Source organism: Heteronotia binoei, chromosome 7 (genome assembly GCF_032191835.1).
Source record: "Heteronotia binoei isolate CCM8104 ecotype False Entrance Well chromosome 7, APGP_CSIRO_Hbin_v1, whole genome shotgun sequence".
NCBI classification, from domain to species: Eukaryota; Metazoa; Chordata; class Lepidosauria; order Squamata; family Gekkonidae; genus Heteronotia; species Heteronotia binoei.
The window spans coordinates 2300306-2322280 of record NC_083229.1 but is presented as its reverse complement, the minus strand read 5'-3'; the positions used below and the strand labels follow the sequence as shown (position 1 = coordinate 2322280).

General features: G+C 52.0%; 1 protein-coding gene across 1 annotated transcript in view; it reads right to left on the bottom strand.

The window, feature by feature from the left end:
• ZFTRAF1 (zinc finger TRAF-type containing 1) overlaps positions 1–15370 on the bottom strand; it is a 29157-nt gene extending 13787 nt beyond the window's left edge. The window contains exon 1 of the mRNA XM_060243150.1: positions 15011–15370. Coding sequence (XP_060099133.1) covers positions 15011–15355 — 345 coding nt within the window. The 5' untranslated portion in view covers positions 15356–15370. The remainder of the gene's footprint in view (positions 1–15010) is intronic.
• Between the last annotated feature and the right edge of the window lie 6605 nt (positions 15371–21975).

The following is a 21975-nucleotide window of genomic DNA, read 5'->3' as shown; positions in this document are numbered from 1 at the left end:
GAACAAATCAACAGCAGCACCAGGCAGGCCAAAGGAAGCTCAGAACTGGCTCTGGAGCAGCTAAGGCAAGACTGCAGCCAGGAAGAGGCAGGTTTGTGGACTGCATGGGACAGCCCGACCTATCCCACCTCCGCCAGTCTGGAGGACGGGGAGGCAGAAAGTCGGGGAAGCAGTTCTTCTTGTTCTCGCTTGAACTATCACAACACACCTGGCTGGGTGCAACTTCATCTTTGTGGCAGCAACACAGGAAACATCAACAAGAGAGAAGTCACGAGGGAGGATGGAGCAAGTCTGAGCTGAAGCTACCTCGGATCCATTGGAAGGATCAGAGATTGCATCTGCTGTCTCCCTCAGCAGCCTCTCTCCACGGCAGGCAAGAGGCGCTTTGCAAGAAGATTGCAGATTTATACCCCGCTCTTCCCTCTGAATCAGAGACCCGAGCGGCTCACAACCTCCTATATCTTCTCCCCCAACAACAGACACCCTGTGAGGTGGGTGGGGCTGGAGAGGGCTCTCCCAGCAGCTGCCCTTTCAAGGACAACCTCTGCCAGAGCTATGGCTGACCCAAGGCCCATGAAATGCTATTCTCAAGAAAAAGAAGACTGTAGATTTATACCCCGCCCTTCTCTCTGAATCAGAGACTCAGAGCAGTTTACAATCTCCTATATCTCCTTCCCCCACAACAGACACCCTGGGAGGTGGGTGAGGCTGAGAGGGCTCTCACAGCAGCTGCCCTTTCAAGGACAACCTCTGCCAGAGCTATGGCTGACCCAAGGCCATTCCAGCAGGTGAAAGTGGAGGAGTGGGGAATCAAACTCGATTCTCTCAGATAAGAGTCAGCACTTAACCACTACAGCAGACTGGCTCTCAAGCATGGGGCCAGGCAAGAATGCCTAGCTGGGAGAGAGAGAAACAGACCAGAGCATCAGGACAAGTGGAAAAATGTGCCTAGACTCTCAGGCAGAGCTTCCGTGGCACCTCCCAGCCCCAGGCCAGCCATCACAGGGTCATGGTTAGAGAGCACTGGGCCTGGGGAAGCCTGTGGCCAAGCCCACCCTCTGCTGTGTGGTGCCCTGGCTGACCCTGAGTCAGTCACCTGAGTTCCACCTAATCAGTCTTACAGGGAAAATGCAAAGGTGAAATGAAGAAGAGGAGAACCACTCAGACAACACTCGAGTTCTCAGCAGGGTAGCAATACGGTAGGTTGAGCCAGCAGCTTCTGCTTCAGATGAACTTATGTACCCCACTTTGCTCCCCAAAGTGACTTCCGGCATCCTCCTCTCCTCCATCTTATTATCCCAACAAGAACACTGTGAGGGTGGTGAGGCTGAGTGTGTGTGACGGGTCCAAGGGCACCCACAACAGAGTGGGGATTAGAACCCAGGCCTCCCACATTCTTCTCCAACACTCTGATCGCTACACCAGCTCGCTCTCTTGTCATGTCTCCTTCTTTCACCCAGGGCTGCTCCCACCTATGGCAGGGGCACAGGACTGGGGGCCACAGCATTTTCCGCCTCAGTGCTAGCATTCCCTTTTGTGACAAGCATTTCTGTCTACTATACATACAAAGCTATGTATAGTAGACAAAAATGGCTTCTAGCGTCATGGCCCCACTGGTGGGCCTCCTGATGGCACTTGTTTTTTTTTGGCCACTGTGTAAATAAGTTCATCTGAAGCAGAAGCTGCTGGCTCAACCTACCATATTGCTATCCTGCTGAGAACTTGAGTGTTGTCTGAGTGGTTCTCCTCTCCTTCATTTTACCTTTGCATTTTTCCTGTAAGACTGATGGAACTCAGGTGACTGAATCAGGGTTAGCCAGGGCACCACTGGAGGGGCCATTGTCCTGATTCAACATGGCTTCTCTCATGTTCTTATGTCTGGGGCAGCGATGTTCTGTCTTCTTGGTGCTTTGGGGGGGCACAGTGGGAGGGCTTCTTGTGTCCGGGCCCCACTGGTGGACCTCCTGATGGCACTTGGGTTTTTTTGGCCACTGTATGACACAGAGTGTTGGACTGGAGGGGCCACTGGCCTGATCCAACAGGGCTTCTCTTATGTTCTTATGTGACGCAGAGTGTTGGACTGGAGGGGCCACTGGCCTGATCCAACATGGCTTCTCTTATGTTCTTATGTGACGCAGAGTGTTGGACTGGAGGGGCCACTGGCCTGATCCAACAGGGCTTCTCTTATGTTCTTATGTGACGCAGAGTGTTGGACTGGAGGGGCCATTGGCCTGATCCAACAGGGCTTCTCTTATTCTCTTAAGCTATCAAAACAAACAAACAAACAAACCCTGATGCAGGGTAAACACAGTGCAACATTCTACACTGAATTCAAGAGAAGTAAATTGTTCTCTGTGACCAAACCAGCCCAAAAAGATGCATATCCAGATTGTGAGAAAAAAGGATATCCAGGCTGCCTGCTAGAATTCTAACTTGAACTGCATTTCAAAGAACCACAGAGTTGGAAGGGATTTCCGGGGTCATCTAGTCCAACCCCCTGCACAATGCAGGAAATTCTCCCTAACTCCACAGGATCAGCATTGCTGTCAGATGGCCATCTAGCCTCCAAAGGAAGAGAGCCCATCACCTCCTGAGGAAGCCTGATGGTTACTAGAGTTTCTTAGACGCTTATGGGGGATTAGAGAGGGAGTAATGGAGAAGAAGAGGGTGGTCAAAGGCTGGAAGCTGTCCTCCAGGTGCAATGGCTGTGTATGTCAGAATGCTGCTTGTTTGGGGTTCACAGCTTGGGGGGGGGGGACTGCACCCTTGTCAGTTTCTCAAAAAATCTGGTTCAGTACTGTAAAAAATGGAAAGCTAAACTCGGGCCTCAGATTCAGCAGGAGCTCACAGGAGCAGAGCTCCTGAACCTTTCTGACAATTCCCCCTCTTCCTCCCCACCTACCTTGTCCATTGAATAGTAGATGCGGCTGCATAACAGTCCCTGGATTAGGAGAGCGGGCAGCCAGCCAACCACCAGGGGCTTTGCCACGCCCCAAGCAGCCCTCATTAACCCCTGGAAAAGCCTGCACACCCTTTCTCCATTTCTTATGTGATTTTGGGCAGCGGGTGGCTTGCTGGCCTTTTGACTGGGGGGGCTGGCCCAGGAGAACCCCAGGCAAGCGAGGCCTGCTTGGGCTGGCTGGATTTCTAGCCAGCCCAAGCAGGCCTCGCTCGCCTGGGGATCTCCTTTCAGGAGGGGGGCATATGCTAATAAGTTATGCTAATGAGCTTCGCCACCTATTTTTCTACAAAACGACCTCTAGCTGAACTAGATGAGCATCAAGGTTCTAGCTTGCCCAGATTGCCTGAAGGTATGGGTTGGGATGTCACCAGTACGCCGATGACACCCAGCTCTATCTACTGATGGACGGATGGCCTGACTGTGTCCCAGAAAATCTGGACCTGGCGCTACAAGCCGTTGCTGGGTGGCTTAGGCTGAAGAAGAAGATATTGGATTTATATCCCGCCCTCCACTCCAAAGAGTCTCAGAGCGACTCACAATCTCCTTTACCTTCCCCCCCCCCACAACAGACACCCTGTGAGGTAGATGAAGATATTGGATTTATATCCTGCCCTCCACTCCGAAGAGTCTCAGAGCGGCTCACAATCTCCTTTCCCTTCCTCCCCCACAACAGACACCCTGTGAGGTAGATGAAGATATTGGATTTATATCCTGCCCTCCACTCCGAAGAGTCTCAGAGCGGCTCACAATCACCTTTCCCTTCCTCCCCCACAACAGACACCCTGTGAGGTGGGTGGGGCTGGAGAGGGATCTCACAGCAGCTGCCCTTTCAAGGACAACCTCTGCCAGAGCTATGGCTGACCCAAGGCTATCTCAGCAGGTGCAAGTGGAGGAGTAGGGAATCAAACCTGGTTCTCCCAGATAAGAGTCCGCACACTTCACCACTACACCAAACTGGCTCTGTAGGGTGAGTAGGTTGAAGCTCAGTCCAGCAAAGACTGAGGTCTGTGGCGCTCTGGGTAGGGAAATCCCCCTACCGGCATTTGACAGTGAGCCACTGACAATGGCGCACAAGGCCAAGAGCTTGGGGGTACTACTGGAACCTGCCTTGACAATGGAGGCCCAGATAGCAGCTGCTGCTAACTCCGCTTTTTTCCATCTTAGGCGGGCAAGGCAGCTGGTCTTCCTGGAATGCGACGACCTGGCAGTTTGGTCTAGTGGTTAAGTTTGCAGACTCTTATCTGGGAGAACCAGGTTTGATTCCCTACTCCTCCACTTGCACCTGCTGAGATAGCCTTGGGTCAGCCATAGCTCTGGCAGAGGTTGTCCTTGAAAGGGCAGCTGCTGAGAGAGCCCTCTCCAGCCCCACCCACCTCACAGGGTGTCTGTTGTGGGGGAGGAAGATAAAGGAGATTGTGAGCCGCTCTGCGACTCTTGAGTGGAGGGTGGAATGTAAATCCAATGTCGTCTTCTTCTTCTGGCAACAGTGATCCATGCAACGGTCACCTCGAGGTTGGACTACTGTAATGCCCTCTACATGGGGCTGCCCTTGCGCCGAACCCAAAAGCTGCAGCTAGTGCAGAACGCGGCCGCCCAGTTGTTATTGGGGCTCCCCAGGTGGGAGCACATTCAGTCGGGTCTGCGGGAACTGCACTGGCTGCCAATAGTATACCGGATTCATTACAAGATGCTGGTTATCACCTTTAAAGCCCTATATGGCCTAGGACCTGCCTACCTTAGGGACCGTCTCTCCCCACGTTCCCCAGAGGGTACTCAGATCAGGATCGCAAAATCTACTAGTAATCCCCGGGCCGAAGAAGGTCAAATTAAAAACCACCAGAGACAGGGCCTTCTGGATTTTAGCCCCCTGCTGGTGGAACTGCCAGAGGAAGGTCAAATTAAAAACCACCGGAGACAGGGCCTTCTGGATTGAAGCCCCCTGCTGGTGGAATCAACTGCCAAAGGAAGTGAGGGCTTGCGGAACCTTGTGCAGTTCCGCAGGGCTGCAAGACTGTTCTCTTCCTTGTGCTGAACCCGGAAGCTGCAGCTAGTGCAGAACGCGGCCGCCCGGCTGTTATTGGGGCTCCCGAGGCTGTTATTGGGGCTCCCAAGGCTGCCAATAGTATACCGGATTCATTACAAGATGCTGGTTATCACCTTTAAAGCCCTGAAAGTATGGGTTGGTCTGTTACTGTGGAATGTGTAGTTTTTAATTCTTAATGGTATCACTGTATGTTGGGATTTTATGCTGTGAGCCACCCCGAGCCTGCTTCGGCGAGGAGGGCGGGATAGAAATCAAATCAAATAAATAAAGAGTGCAAAAATACCATGGGCCAGCCCTGGATGGGTCACCATACCCAAAAAATTGGACTCGTGAGTCACCATACTGAAAAGGCTGGGACCACTACTGCCTGGACTTCTTGAAAGAAAAGAAAGATGCAACTACAGAAATAAAACCTACTTCTAAAGTCTCCAGCTTTCAGGGGTCCTTGCTGTTTAATCATTTGTGTGGGGTTTTCAAAAGGCATGGAAACAGTTCAAGGCGGCAGGAAGTCCTGGGAGAACAAGGCACAAAGGAGATGGAAAAAAGGAACCAAAGCTGCACTTTCCAAACAAGGGCTGCAGTATGCTAAGGACACACGTGAAGCAGCCTTATATGGAATCAGACGATCAAGGCCAGTCTTGTCTACTCAGGCTGGAACTGGCAGAGACTGACCAAGAGAGAGATCTTGGGGTCGTGGTAGGTAACTCACTGAAAATGTCAAGACAGTGTGCGTTTGCAATAAAAAAGGCCAACGCCATGCTGGGAATTATTAGGAAGGGAATTGAAAACAAATCAGCCAGTATCATAATGCCCCTGTATAAATCGATGGTGTGGTCTCATTTGGAGTACTGTGTGCAGTTCTGGTCGCCGCACCTCAAAAAGGATATTATAGCATTGGAGAAAGTCCAGAAAAGGGCAACTAGAATGATTAAAGGGCTGGAACACTTTCCCTATGAAGAAAGGTTGAAACGCTTGGGACTCTTTAGCTTGGAGAAACGTCAACTGCGGGGTAACATGATAGAGGTTTACAAGATAATGCATGGGATGGAGAAAGTGGAGAAAGAAGTACTTTTCTCCCTTTCTCACAATACAAGAACTCGTGGGCATTCGATGAAATTGCTGAGCAGTTGGGTTAGAGCGGATAAAAGGAAGTCCTTCTTCACCCAAAGGGTGATTAACATGTGGAATTCACTGCCTCAGGAGGTGGCGGCGGCGGCTACAAGCATAGCCAGCTTCAAGAGGGGATTGGATAAAAATATGGAGCAGAGGTCCATCAGTGGCTATTAGCCACAGTGTGTGTGTGTGTGTATATATATGTGTGTGTATATATATATAAAAATTTGGACTGGATGGGCCATTTGGCCTGATCTAACATGACTTCTCTTATGTTCTTAGCTCTCCCAGGTTGTCTCAGGAGAGCTCTCTTGCTCTCTGGTCCTTTTCCCTGGAAGTGCCAGGGATTGAACCTGGGACCTTCTGTGTGCCAAGCACCTGCCCTCTCAGTGAGCCACAGCCCCTCCTAAACAGCAGCAGCACTACCTAATAAAAGAAACAACAACAGACAAAGGGAAGTCAACTTTACTAAGGCATATGCCCCTCAGACACCAGGCAGCTCAGGAGACCTCTCACTGGCCTCTGGGAAGTTCACTTTAAACCTTGGTCAATCTATGGGAGAGCAAGGCAGAATGAAAACGGCATCCTGAAATCTCACTTTTCAGAGAAAAAACGATGGGCACAATATACTCAGGGGTTTCCCAGCATTGGCATGCAGGCCTCCACAAGCGAGGGCACCTGCTCAGTCCCACAAGAGGCCCGACCCTCACTCCTTCCTAGTTCTAGGAGAAAAGGCTGTTTCTCAGGCAGCGTTTCTTGAGCTCCAAAGTTTAGAAAGTTATGAGCCAGGCAGGGGTAGGGAACGTTGGTTCTCCAGATTTTTTTTTGCCTACAACTCCCATCAGCCCCAGCCAGCATGGCCAATGGCTGGGGCTGATGGGAGTTGTAGGCAAAAAAAAAACATCTGGAGAGCCAACGTTCCCTACCCCCGGGTGGTTCAGTGCATGAACTCTTATCTGGGAGAACCGGGTTTGATTCCCCACTCCTCCACTTGCACTTGCTGGAATGGCTTTGGGTCAGTCAGAGCTCTGGCAGAGGTTGTCCTTGAAAGGGCAGCTGCTGGGAGAGCCCTCTCACAGTCTGTTGTGGGGGAAGAAGATAGAAGAGGTTGTAAGCCACTCTGAGTCTCTGATTCAAAGAGAAGGGCGGGGTATAAATCTGCAGTCGTCTTCTTCTACTATGAGAAACTATCTCCTCACCCCCAGCTGGGAAGAGGGGCCTCACATCAATATCCTTTGGGATTTCTGCCTATCCAGAGGCTCAGCAGTAGAAAAGCTCAATGCTCCTTCTTAGTTCTCTTGGTCAGGCTGGAGACTTTGGGAAGGAAGAAGTCAGGGGTGGCCACAAAGCTCTGGCCCAGTAAAGAAGCCAAGGAAAAATATGTGCCCTGCATATATGTGCTGGATTTGTACATAGGTGCAGATCCCTACTTAGCCAAACAACTACTGGGCAGTTGGGGAAAAGTCAGCCTCTTAGACTGAGCATCTTCACCTGTAAAACAGAAATTTATCAGTGCAGCTCACAAAACTGCTGTAAAGATAAGGTGCTTTTGAGCACCAAAAGTACTACCTAAAATAGCAAGTGTTAAATGGAACCATTCCCTGCTTCTCTGGGAAGGACCTTTCTTAAATGTCCCCACATGCAGGGCTGGCCCAGCCAATGCACCCTGCCATTAATCTGTTTACACTCTAAAGGTACACGTTGTCTTCTCCCATAATACCACAGGCTCTTTTGAGCTGACAACTTAACCAACCCCACTGGAAAGCAGCAGCAGCACAGCAGCAGCCTTCTCCCTCACCTTGCCCCACTCTCTCAAGCCTACATCTGTAAACTGGCACATGACTCACAATCATGAGGAACTGGGGGGGGGAGGGGGGAATAAGATTTGACCTCCAGGATTCTAACAGCTGCATTCTGTCCCAGTGTCCTCTGACTATAAGTTACCACATCATCTGCTTAACTAGTGTCGACCCATAAGGATCTCCTAGCCCCATGGCAAACAAAGCAGAAGACGACGACAACTGCAGGTTTATACCCCACCCTTCTCTCTGAATCAGAGACTCAGAGCGGCTTACAATCTCCTATATCTTCTCCCCCCACAACAGACACCCTGTGAGGTGGGTGGGGCTGAGAGAGCTCTCCCAGAAGCTGCCCTTTCAACGACAACCTCTGCCAGAGCTATGGCTGACCCAAGGCCATTCCAGCAGCTGCAAGTGGAGGAGTGGGGAAGAAGAAGACTGCAGATTTATACCCTGCCCTTCTCTCTGAATCAGAGACTCAGAGTGGCTTAAAATCTCCTATATCTTCTCCCCCACAACAGACACCCTGTGAGGTGGGTGGGGCTGAGAGAGCTCTCACAGAAGCTGCCCTTTCAAGGACAGAGTCTCAGAGCGGCCTACAATCTCCTTTCCCTTCCTTCCCCACAACAGACACCCTGTGAGGTGGGTGGGGCTGAGAGAGCTCTCACAGAAGCTGCCCTTTCAAGGACAGAGTCTCACAGCGGCCTACAATCTCCTTTCCCTTCCTCCCACACAACAGACACCCTGTGAGGTGGGTGGGGCTGAGAGAGCTTTCACAGCAGCTGCCCTTTCAAGGACAACTCCTGCAAGAGCTATGGCTAACCCAAGGCCATTCCAATAGTTGCAAGTCGAGGAGTTAGGGTTCTCCCAGATAAGAGTCCGCACACTTAACCACTACACCAAACTGGCTCTCTCGTGCACCGTTCCTGGAAGTACCTCCATGTGTGCCCAAAAAAACAATGGAGAATGAATCCAGCTTTTCACATGACCAGCCAAGAAGGGCTGACATTACTGTACTTACAGGCTACCACAAAAAAAATGCAAAAGACACCCTGCGCCTTCCTGGCAGGATCTGGAGAGCGTGGAAGCCACAGCAGCGAGGCCTCTTGTATCCCACCCATCTTTAGCCTGGGCAAACAAAGCAAGCAGCGCCTTCAACAGGTGGTCTTACGTATTTTATATGTTCTGTGACTTGGTCCAACCGATGGTGGCCGTGGCAACCCCCACATACAAATCGCACTCTAGTTCCACTTTGTCATTATAGCACCACAGGCTCTGAGGAACCACAGACACCTGCTTCTCCATCAAACTGCTAGTTAGCCATTTGCAAGAGAGACTGCCAAGCGGTAGTAACTAGTCCTCAGACCATGGGAGTATGGCATACAGGCTGGCTGTGAGTGCTAACTAGCAGGTACTAGATTAACACCCCAAGTGTCACAGGAGGACATGAGAACTCAGTGCCCTACCAGAAAAGTGTAATGTAGCCCTCCAGCAACAAGAAACACCACACTGACAACACGCACCTTCATCGATACCTGCGTTCTCACCGCCAGATTCAAGATGATGATATTGGATTTATATCCCGCCCTCCACTCCAAAGAGTCTCAGAGCAGCTCACAATCTCCTTTACCTTCCCCTCCCACAACACCCTGTGAGGTGGGTGGGACTGAGAGGGCTCTCACAGCAGCTGCCCTTTCAAGGACAGAGTCTCAGAGCAGCCTACAATCTCCTTTTCCTTCCTCCCCCACAATAGACACCCTGTGAGGTGGGTGGGGCTGAGAGAGCTCTGACAGAAGCTGCCCTTTCAAGGACAACTCCTGCGAGAGCTATGGCTGACCCAAGGCCATTCCAGCAGGTGCAAGTGGAGAAGTGGGGAATCAAACCCGGTTCTCCCAGATAAGAGTCCACAAACTTAACCACTACACCAAACCGGCTCTCAACATTTATAGCTTTGGTTTGAGTACAGGAGCAATAAGGTTTGAGTACAGGAGCAACAAGATTTTGGGAGATGAGCTTTTAAGAATCAAAGCTTCCATCATCAGATCTGACTCAAAAGCTTATAACTCAAAAATCTTGCTGTCTCTAACATTTAAAGCTGCACATTTTCAGTACAGGAAACGGCCAAAAAGCTGGGCATACATGGCATTTTAGTCCATCCAGATAAGAAATCCCATACAGACACTGAACAGTATGAATTTCAATTCCTCCTCTAAATGGACAGAGATGGCACTGTGCTTTACATGGCTGTTAAGCGCTCTTTCCTAGCCAAAGCTGCAAGAAAATGCCACAGTTACTTGAATAGCCGTAGGCCAGTTTGAACCAGCTTTTCAAAAAAAAAAAAAAGAAAGAAAAACCAAGCTCTGCTTTCTTTGGTGATGGGTAAAACAAGGAGGAGACTGTCTTCGGTCTCAAGTGCCACCTTCAAAAACAGCAACTGTATTGTTCTAAGATCTGAAGTTCCCATCCACGCTGTGTGGACAAAAACAGCAGCTCTGCTCCTCCAATTATAGATCAAGAATCGAGCCTACTGGCTTCGTAGGCTTTGGAAATTAACTCTGAGGCCCGCTGGTCACACTGCAGGGAGGCCTGAGGGAGGTGACAGGCGGTTGTGGTGCAGAACCGTCACATAATCTGGAGTCCCAAAGTCTGAGGAAAAGGCTGCTGTGTTAACACAAAATCCTTCCGTTACCAGGAAAGCGCTGAATGGCCTGAATGGGTCTCTCAGAACTGAGCACCGCTTCTCTTGCCCCTCCGAGCTTCCAATACTGAACATCAACCTCTCTCAAACACTAGAGCAGCCCCCCCCCCCCCCCCGTCAGCGTGGAATCCCGGGGCAGCACAGTTCTGCCGCCTCTTTATGCTACAGCCAGGCAGAAAACGCTCTGCGGATATTATTAGGGCGCGCTCGCCAAAGTGCAACATCACCAAGGCAATGACCTTTGCATTTAGGGACTTAGCGAAGGCAAGTCACATGCCTCCATCACATGTTCTCTGCCTCTGGTTTGCACTTGGCTTTAAGTTCAAGTCCCTGTTCCGCCCCAATTGAGAGAGCCTGGGAGGGAGGCAAGGGGGGGAGAGAGAGAGAGAGAGAGAGAAGGGGCTGTTTTTATGCTGCAAAGCAGCCAGCCTTCAAGGCGCAGCTGGACAAAAGTCCATTTGACTCTGGGCTTCTGGTTTGTTTGCTCCGCTTGTCTGAGGGGCTCCCGCCACCCTAAAAAACATTTGCAGCGATGCGGAGCAGCAAAATGGCATTCTCATCGAGGGCGGAACTCACTGGGGCTCAAGACAGCAACCTGCGGAAAAGCTCCTTGGCAAGATGCTTCTCAGCACTGGCAGGCGACCGAGACCCCCCCGGCCCCTGCAGCGCCGCTCCTTGCCAAAACAGAGACAAACCGCAGAGCCCAGGAAACAAAGACCACCCGGGAAGTGCGAAGCGGAGCAGATACCTGACTCTTTAAACAAGCCACAATGCCAACCCGCATTACATCCCAAAGCCACCCTTCTCCCAGCTACTGGCTGCCGTTACAGACTGCCCCCAAGCACCCCTGCCCCCACCAATCATTTTTACAGCTTTTCACTGTTTCAAATTCAAACCCCGGCCAGCCACACCTAATTGCCTTTAAAAAATTTTAAAATATCAGGGCTGAAAACTGCCTAAATATCATGGCCTACCTTAGCACCTATCAGCCAACATGCCATACCTCTGTGAGGTGGGAGACCAAGCAAAAAGCTAGAGAGAAAGCAGGGACCTTTCTTTACAAGGCCAAACCTCTTCTTTTTTACCCCCCCCAGTCGAATATGAGCTCTCAAAGAGGACTGCATCAATTTAAAACTAATACACCTAGATTAAATTCAAGGGAGGGCCAGGGAGTTTGAGGTGACTGATCTCACTTGGGGTGGGCAGCCTTGGGTTAAGATGGAAAGAAGACAGAAGAAAACGAGGGAGAAGAAAAAGAAGATCTCAACATTCTATTGGAAAAGTGTAAGAGTTCCGCAGCACAGGCAGGAAAAAAGACTGGCAAATTTGTCTTGCTGTAGTGCCACACCAGCTCTCTGGGAATGAGTCAAAAGGGATGATCAATCCACAGGCTAGATCAGGCCCTTTGAAGCTGTGCCTTTCCCCACCCCCCCTCTTCAGCCATCCCTAATGCCCTGCATCCCACCTCCACTGCAACCACCTAGCTTCTATCCAATGCTTCTGCAAACGGACACTGTATTAAAAAAAAAAGGAATCATCATATCTAACAGCAATAGGTAGCCCCAAAATCTGCAACTGGCATGCTCCTAAAAACCCAGGTTAACCTATGAGGTTTGCAGAGAATATGGAAACTGGAAAAAAAAATGGAGGGGCTTAAACTCCTACCCAAAGTAAACAATGACACCTTGGGTTGCCTAGCAATCCAAGATGCTGCAGGAAAATGAGAAGAACAGAGGATAAAAGGTAGACAATTGGCTGGGGGAAGGGAGGCCTGGGCAGGTGGCAGAGTGGGGAGCAAGCCAGGCAAATGGATAAGGGGAACAAAACAGAAAGCCTGAGTGGGTGTGGAATTGGGTGATTAGGCTGAGGACCAAAAGAGGGAACAGACAGGCCGTGAGCCAAGCTAGTGTTTGGGGGGGGGGGGAGATGAGGGTAGAGAGACAATTTCCCCTCCCTTATACAAAGTAGCTCTCTCACAGCTACTCATGTAGTTTAAAGCTACTCATGTATGGAAGTGCACCTGGGAAAGCAGAAACAGTGGCAACTGGGAACAACAAAGTGTGTGGGGGGGAAGAGACTGGACACACCTCAAGCCCTACTACTAAGAAGCCATACGTAGAGTGCAGAAACCATACAAAAGGCCTGAGAGAAAAAAAAAGCATTACAGTTGGCACACAGTCGTTTCCTCTACATTTATTTTTGCACTGCTTTTCCTCCAAGAAACTCAGAACAAAACATTTGAAGCACCAGAGGGGAAAGAAGTCAGAGAAGTCAGGTCAGGCCCAAAGGTAGTGAAGCAGGTAGCAAAGCCTTTCTGCCACAAGGCCTAAAGCACTGATGGCAGGGAGCAGGGCACACACAATAAGGTTTTCAGAAGCACCTAAGAAACCGACAAAATTTTCAGAGTAGAAGCACTCCCACTGTGGATGCACAGAGGACAGGTTCAAGCGGAACCTCAGGCGAAGCTAGACAGAAAGTGGTGGAAGCTGTAATGTTGTATAAAGGCCTATGGATGGATACATACATATCCAGTTTCCCAAAACCACCACGTTTCAGAGACTTCTCCAGCCCCACAAAAGAATGCAACGTGACGGTGTTCAACCAGAAAGCCCTTCCACTATTGAAGACTGCACCCTACCTCCACAGGTACACAGAGAGCTCCCATTCTGCTATTTTTATAGTCATAAATGAGCCACAGAGCTATAGCGTTTTAAGTGTCAGACTAGGACTTGGAAGACTCAGATTTGAAACCTAACTCTGCCATGCTAGGTGACCTCGGCCCAGGCTAACCTACCTCACAAAGCTGTTTTGAGGATAAAATAAGAGGAAAGGAAAAAGATTAAAGTCGTTGTGGGTCCCTATTGGGGAAGAAAGGCAAGGTGTAAATGAACTAAATAAAAATAATTCGGGAGGCCCCTCCAATGCTGAAGATTGCATCCTACCAACCCAGTTATTCAGATCGCTCCCAATTCCTGTATACTTACAGCTATAAAATGGGTAGCTTACTGGTGACATCCATGAGTATGCACAAAGAGATTCCCCCTGCCACAAACACACAACACCCTTTTAAGAGGCCTGAATGAGAGTCGCCAGCACAACAGAGTCCCTTTAGCAGAACTAAATGTTCAACATGTGTCTTTGCACGCATTCAGATGCCTTTTCACCATCCCCACCGTCAGTGGTAGGTCTCTTTACAAACTCGGAGCTTCAGATCACGTGAGGAAATTAAACAAACCTTGCATTCATAGAATCACAGAGTTGGAAGGGACCTCCAGGGTCATCTAATCCAACCCCCTGCACAATGCAGGAAACTCACCAACACCTCCCCCTAAATTTACAGGATCTTCATTGCTGTCCGATGGCCATCTAGCCTCTGTTTAAAAACCTCTAAGGAAGGAAAACCCACCACCTTCTGAGGAAGGAAACCTGTTCTACTGAGGAACAACAGGAAAGACACGGGTTAGATGTCTCCAGAGGACCAACAAGCTCAGGCCACACACGTGTAGGCAGGGGACAGCGACACACACCATGGACTGTGGCTTAGTCGTGGCTGCCCACCACAGCCATGAGCCGTGTCCCATTTGCCCCCATTGTGCTGATGCATGTAACCAGGTGCCCAGAGTAGGCATGCCAATCCTACTGGGGGGGGGGGCAGGAGATCCCCCCGTTTGGGAGATCAGAAAACGGGGGGAGGGGAGGGAAATCTCTGCTGGGCACTCCATTATTCCAATGGAGACCAATTCCCATAGGGTATAATGGAGAATTGATCCGTGGGTATCTGGAGTCCTGAAGGGGGGGGGGCTGTTCTTTTGAGATAAGGGCACCAGATTTGCAGCATAGCAGAAGAAGAAGATATTGGATTTATATCCCACCCTCCACTCCAAAGAGTCTCAGAGCTGCTCACAATCTCCTTTCCCTTCCTCCCGCACAACAGACACCATGTGAGGTGGGTGGGGCTGGAGAGGGCTCTCCCAGCAGCTGCCCTTTCAAGGACAACCTCTGCCAGAGCTGTGGCTGACCCAAGGCCATTCCTGCAGGTGCAAGTGGAGGAGTGGGGAATCAAACCCGGTTCTCCCAGATACGAGTCCGCACACTTAACCACTGCACCAAACTTGCTCTCCACCTGATGACTCTTCTCAAAATGCTTTCCGTGTTTCGAAAGGAATGGACCAGGGGGTCCAATTCTATGAGCCCCGAAAAGAGGTGCCCCTAGCCTTCACTACTTCCAATGGAGAGAAGGCATTTAAAAGGCGTGCGGTCCCTTGAAACGTGATGGCCGGAGCTCCCTTGGGATGCTCGCCGCCACCTGGCTCCGCCCCCGAGGTCTCCCGGCTCCGCCCCCAGAGCCCCCCGGTGTTTCCTGAAGGGGGCTCGGCAGCCCCGGCGCGGCGCACCTGGTAGACGGAGGCCTTGGGCAGGTCGAGGCAGACCGTGCAGCAGAGCACCGAGTAGAGCCGCTCCTCCAGCTTGACGCCGCCGCCGCCTCCCTCGGCCCCGCCCGGCAGCTTCAGTCGCTTCTTGGGCGGCGCGTCGGAGTCTCGGTCGGCGCCGGGCTCGGGCTGCCCTTGCCGGGCCCCGCCGCCGCCGCCCCCTCCTCCCGCCCCGCCAGCCCCGAGCAGCAGCAGCGGCGGCCCCGGCTCCTCCGCGCCCCCCGGGCCGGGCCCCGCCGCCTCCCCCACCACGCCGGCCGCCGCCACGCCGCCCCCGCCGCCGGGCTCCCGCTCCTCGGGCCCCGACATGCTGCCGCCGCTGCTGCTGCTTCACCCGGCCGTGCCCAGGACCAGGCCCGGCCCCGCCGCCTCAGACGCCGCCATCTTTGCTGGGCCTCCGCGCTCCTTCCCCGTCGCCGCCAGCCGCGGCCCCGCCCACCGAGCGCCCGGCCAATCCCCGGCCGGCCCCTCTGTCGCCTCAGCCGGCCTCGCCCGCCAATGGCGTCGCGCAGAGACAGACGGCCGCCCGGTCCAATCGGGAGCGCGGGTTCGAGATGGACGGCCGGCCGGCAGGACGCCCCTCCTTCAGACGCTCCCCGCTCAGCCAATCCTCAGCCGGCCTCGCCCGCCAATGGCGTCGCGCAGAGATAGACGCCCGCCCGGTCCAATCGGGAACGCGGGTTCGAGATGGACGGCCGGCCGGCAGGACGCCCCTCCTTCAGACGCTCCCCGCTCAGCCAATCCTCAGCCGGCCACGCCCACCAATGGCGTCGCGCAGAGATAGACGGCCGCTCGGTCCAATCAGAAGCGCGGGTTCGAGATGGGCGGCCGGCCGGCAGGACGCCCCGCCTTCAGACGCTCACAGCTCAGCCAATCCTCAGCCGGCCACGCCCGCCAATGGCGTCGCGCAGATATAGACGGCCGCTCGGTCCAATCAGAAGCGCGGGTTCGAGATGGACGGCCGGCCGGCAGGACGCCCCTCCGTCAGACGCTCCCAGCTCAGCCAATCCTCAGCCGGTCACGCCCGCCAATGGCGTCGCGCACAGATAGACGCCCACTCTGTCCAATCAGGAGCGCGGGCTCGTAATGGACGGCAGTCAGGACGCCCCTCCTTCACACTCTCCCCACTCAGCCAATCGTCGCCCGTGGAAGGAGGAGCCGCCTGGGCAGCACAGAAGACGAATCGCGTCGCCCGGTTCTGATGTGTCGCTCAGCCTCCCGTCACTGGGCGGAGTCAGTGACGTCACGGAGAGGCCTGGCTCTGCCTATTCACACGTTCAATTAGTCCCGCTGAGCAGACACGTGTCTGTCAGGGCAGCTCACCTACCCTCAGCCCACACGTGTGTAATGGGGGGACCAGTCCAGGCCTTCCCATGTTAGCATTTAGGGTGCCAAAGTGGGCCATGATAGCCAGGCAGTCTTCAACCCTGTAGAACCAGACTTGGAAGGGACCTCCAAGGTCATCTAGTCCAACCCCCTGCACAATGCAGGAAACTCACAAATACCTGCCCCTAAATTCACAGGACGTGGCACAGAATGTTAAATCTGCAGTACTGCAGTCTGAACTCTCTGCTCACGCCCAGAGTTCAATCCCCAGCGGAAGCTGCGTTTTCAGGTAGCCGGCCTGAGGTTGACTCAGCCTTCCATCCTTCCTAGGTCAGTCAAACGAGCACCCAGCTTGCTGGGGGGAAAGTGGAGATGACTGGGGAAGGCCATGGCAAACCACCCCGTAAAAAGTCTGCCGTGAAAACCTTGTGATGCGACATCACCCCAGAGTCGGACACGACTGGTGCTCGCGCAGGGGTCTACCTTTTTAAATTCACAGGATTTTCGTTGCTGTCAGATGGCCATCTAGTCCTGACCTTAACAAAAACGTTTCTAGCAAGGAGGCCTAGTAAAGAAGCAAAAAAAGCCACCAGTGAGTTCTGCCGGCAGTGCCGGATTAAACCCTGTGGAGGCCCCCTAGACAGTCAAAATATTGGAGGGGGGGGCCTTGCAAATTGTCTCAGTCGGAATGCCCACCCTGACGCCCGCAGCCCCTCCACTGCAACCTGCAGGAGAGCCAGTTTGGTGCAATGGTTAAGTGTGCGGACTCTTATCTGGGAGAACCGGGTTTGATTCCCCACTCCCCCACTTGCACCTACTGGAATGGCCTTGGGTCAGCCATAGCTCTGGCCGAGGTTGTCCTCTGGCCGAGGCAGTCGCTGTGAGAACCTCTCTAGCCCCACCCACCTCACAGGGTGTCTGTTGTGGGGGAGGAAGGGAAAGGAGATTGTGAGCCACTCTGAGACTCTTCGAAGTGGAGGGTGGGATATAAATCCAATATCTTCTTATCTTCTTCTTTTTCAAAAGCCCCTTTTACTAAGCTGCAGGGGAGAGGCAGAGAGAGGCAAACTTGGCAACTACACCAGCAGCTGCACCAGGCAAGTTAGGCAAAGAGCGGCTCAGTTGCCGGCTGCATGTGCAGGATGGGAGGGCTGCAAGCAGGGAGAAAACTGAGTGGGGGGGCAGCCTGGGCCCCTAAAGGCATGGGGGCCCATAGGCCGTGCCTACTTTGCCTACTTGTTAATCCGGCCATGTCTGCCAGGCGGCTGCTGCTGCTTTAGCTCTTGGGGCTTCCTGCGCTGAGAGAACAAGATGGGCGGGGAGCACCCAGAATTGCTGTCAAGGGATGGGGGTGTGGAGATGCCAGATCCTGCCTGGAAAATTCTTGCAGATTTGGGAGTTGGGCCTGAGGAGGACGGAGACCACAGTGGGGTACAATGCCATAGAATGCACCCTCCGAAGCATCCCTTTTCTCCAGGAGAACTGATCTTAAAAAGTAAAGCTAGTCCCCTGTGCAAACACCAGTCGTTTCCGACTCTGGACTGATGTTGTATCACGACATCTTCACGGCAGCCTTTTTACAGGGTGGTTTGCCATTGCCTTCCTCAGTCATCTCCACTTTACCCCCAGCAAGGTGGGGACCTCCTTTGACCAACCTCGGAAGGATGGAAGCTGAGTCAACCTCGAGCCGGCTACTTGAACCCAGCTTCCACCGGGATCGAACTCAGGTCGTGAGTAGAGCTTGGACTGCAGTAACTGCAGCTCCACTGAGCTGCAATTCCAGGGGATCCCCAGGTCTAGAAGCTAGAAGCTAGCATCCCTAGCATCATCTGAGCTCAGTAGGCCTTGCCTCTTAAGACAATGTGCTTGACCTAGAAAGGAGCAAGAACGCAGGAGCACTTTAATCACTAACAAAACTTGTGGCAGGGGGATTGAGCTTTTCGTGAGTCACTGCTCACTCTTCAGGTACGGCTGGAATGGAAGCCTGTCTCTCTTCATACCTTGGAGAATGGAATATTTGCAAGATGCTGATGGACAATAGCAGCTGATGACAATAGCAAGCATAATTAGATTCGGTGTGATATGCAGAAAAGGTCGTAGGTGTGAGAAATCAGCATGGGCAATGAGATAGGAAACCTAGGTCTCGTTCAGACCAGGTGGATACATCATCTCGAGCTTCATGATCCGTTCCAGTTCAGGAGTTTCTCTTTCTAATACCCTTTGAAACGTCTTTTACAACGACATTTCTCTTACAGCTTTTACCTGTTGGATACACATATGCCTTCTCCAACTAAGAGGTGGACATTATAAATCCTTCTTTCTGAAGGGCTACTGTTCTCTTCAGATGGCTGCCTGTTTCCCCTTCCTGCTTGGGACTTCCGACCGTAAAATGTCTTTGTGACACTCCTCCCTATACTTTGGCTTAGCAGCTTGACACATGGTTGCTGGTGCTCCTCCCTATATTTTACTTTTGTCTCTGCCATTTTTATTCTTCCCTTCCTCTGAGATGTACCTGGTTCTTGTGTCCCATTTTGCCCTCATAACAACTCTGTGGGGGGTTTAGGCAGGGGGATGGTGACTAACCCTAGGTCGCCAAGTGTGTTTCATCATGATTCACAGTTGCTGTCAAGATGCCTTGCCAGTTTTTCATTCTGTTCTCTGAAGTACTTTCATTTCCCTGCCTTACATTGCGCCTATCTCTGTGTACAGTTATCACATTCCTTTTCTGCCTAGTCTCAAGCGTTACCAGGGGCTACCAAGGTCACTCTTGCGAGATTATGTGCACCTGCGAAGGGGCCTGAGAAAGACTTGGGCGGGAAGGATTGTTGCTTCACGCTTTCTTTTGAACATGTAACGGTTTTCGCTAAAGCTATAAGAGAAGGGCGAAAGTCCGCCAAGTCAGTTTTCGCAAAGTCCGTCCTGCCTTGGACTGCTGTGTATCAATAAAGTACCATTCATGAAATGGACCATGTGTGATCACTGAACTTCTGGGGTCTTGGCAGCCGCCCCCCTTTAATAGCAACAACTTAAACATCGGAATCATTCATAGGCAGGAGAAACTGCTTAACTAAGGACATGTTAAATTAGAATTAAAAGAAAATCTCGAATTAGCATGGTGATCAACCTTTTGCAGTGTATACATTTATTCTAGTCTCTCAACAAACTTCAAGACACAGAGAACCTTTTCTCCCTCTCCTATAACACCAGAACTCACATATGGATGGACAACAGATTCAGGTCTGAGAAAAAGTAAGGGCATGCTCACCCAAAGAAGAAATGTACGTTGTGGAACTCATTTTCGCATGATGTAGCGAAAATGCTGAAAACTGCTGAGCAGTCAGGTTAAAACTGATAAAAGGAAGTACTTCTTCTGGAAGTAACGTGGAATTCACTGCCACAGGAGGTGGTGGCAGCTACAAGCATAGCAATCTTCAAGAAGGGACTGGATAAGCAAATGGAACAGAGGTCCATCAGTAGCTACTAGCTACAGCGTATTGTTGGAACTCTCTGTCTGGGGCAGTGATGCTCTGTATTCTGGTGTTGCGGCACAGTGGAAGGGCTTCTAGCCCCACTGGTGGACCTCTTGATGGTACTTGGGTTTTTTGACCACTGTGTGACACTGAGTGTTGGACGGGATGGGCCATTGGCCTGATCCAACAGGGCTTCTCTTTTGTTCTTATGAAGACTGCGAAATTGCATGGCTTTAACAAGGCTAGCCAGATCCAAGGAGGAGAGGTCCATTGATGGCTATTTCCCCCATGATTAAATCAGGAGTGTCAAACATGCGGCCTGGGGGCCGAATCAGGCCCCCAAAGGGCTCTTATCAGGCCCTTGAACAACTGGCTGTCATCTGCTTCCTTCTCCCTCTCTCTTGCTTCCTTCTGCATCACAGCTTGCTTTGCAAGGCTTACTCAATTGCAAGGGAGCTACAGAGCAAAACCTCTGTTTGGCTGAATCTCCTCCCTTGTGGAGGAAGGGGGGGGAGAGCTTGCTTTTCCAGGCTCTCTCAATCACACAGCAGAGCTACTGAGCCAAGCCTCTCTTCCTTCTAGTGGCTGAGGCTCCTCCCCCTCCTGGTCTCCTGGGGAAGGAAGGAAAGAGCCAGAGCTTCCTTTGCCCAGTTCCCTGGATCACTTGGGAGAGATACAAAGAAAGCAACGAAAGACCACCAAGTGCTAATGCTTTAAGAAGATGATATTGGATTTATATCCCGCCCTCCACTCAGAGTCTCAGAGCGGCTCACAATCTCCTATATCTTCCTCCCCTCACAACAAACACTCTGTGAGGTGGGTGGAGCTGAGAGGGCTCTCACAGCAGCTGCCCTTTCAAGGACAACTCCTGCGATAGCTATGGCCAACCTAAGCCCATTCCAGCAGGTGCAAGCGGAGGAGTGGGGAATCAAACGCGGTTCTCCCAGATAAGAACCACTACACCAAACTGGCTCTCTAATCAGCCGCTTTCATGAGCAAGATGGGTCAAGGGCAGGCATATTTTGAGTCTGAGAAGGGGCCGTGGCTTAGCGGTAGAGTGTCCACTTTGCATGCAGAAGATCCCAGATTCTAACCCCTGGCAGCATCTTCAGCCAAAAGGACCCGGGAGGAAGGGATGTGAAAGACCTCCGCTTCAGACCCTGCAGAGCGGCTGCCAGTCTGAGAAGACCGGGATGACTTTGGTGGACTGAAACAGCGAATTCAGTATAAGGCAGCTTCACGCTTCCCTCTTTGGAAAAACTGCTGAAGGATCAATAGACATTTCTGCTGTCTGAAGCAGTCTGAGGAGCGCTGAGACATCTGTGAACTACCCTTGCCGTTCAAGGGCTGGAAAGGAGGCAAAGGAAACCCTGATGTGAAGAGGAGGAAGACGTGCAGCCTTGTTTGAGAGTCTGACGAATATGGAGAAAGTGCCAGGAGCATGAACAGGAGAAGAACGGAGCCCTTGGCGTGCACATTGCAATGTTCTCTTAATACCTTAGAACGGGTGGCCAACGGTCGCTCTCCAGATGTTTTTTGCCTACAACTCCCATCAGCCCCAGCCAGCATGCTGGCTGGGGCTGATGGGAGTTGCAGGCAAAAAAACATCTGGAGAGCGACCGTTGGCCACCCCTGCCCTAGAATCTCCAGTTCCCAAGAGATTGATGGCACACGGGCACTGCATTTAAGCCGGGGATCAACCGCTGGGCCAGCTTTGTGAAAGATACAGTCCACAGTTTAGGGTTGCCAATCCCCAGGTGGGGGCGGGGGATCCCCCCCCCTTTGGAGGCCCTCCCCCCACTTCAGTGCCATCAGAAAACGGGGGGGAGGGGAGGGAATGTCTGCTAGGCACTCCATTATTCCCTATGGAAACCAAATCGCATAGGATATAATGGAGAATTGATCCGCAGGAATCTGGGGCTCGGTGTGTGGGGGTCTGTTTTTGAGGGAGGAGTGCCAATTTTCAGCATAGCATCGAGTGCCTGTCCCCAAAATACCCTCCAAGTTTCAAAAAGATTGGACCAGGGGGTCCAATTCTATGAGCTGCCAAAGAAGGCGCCCCTATCCTTCGTTATTTCTAACGGAGGGAAGGCATTTAAAAGCTGTGCGGTCCCTTTAAAAGTGATGGTGAGA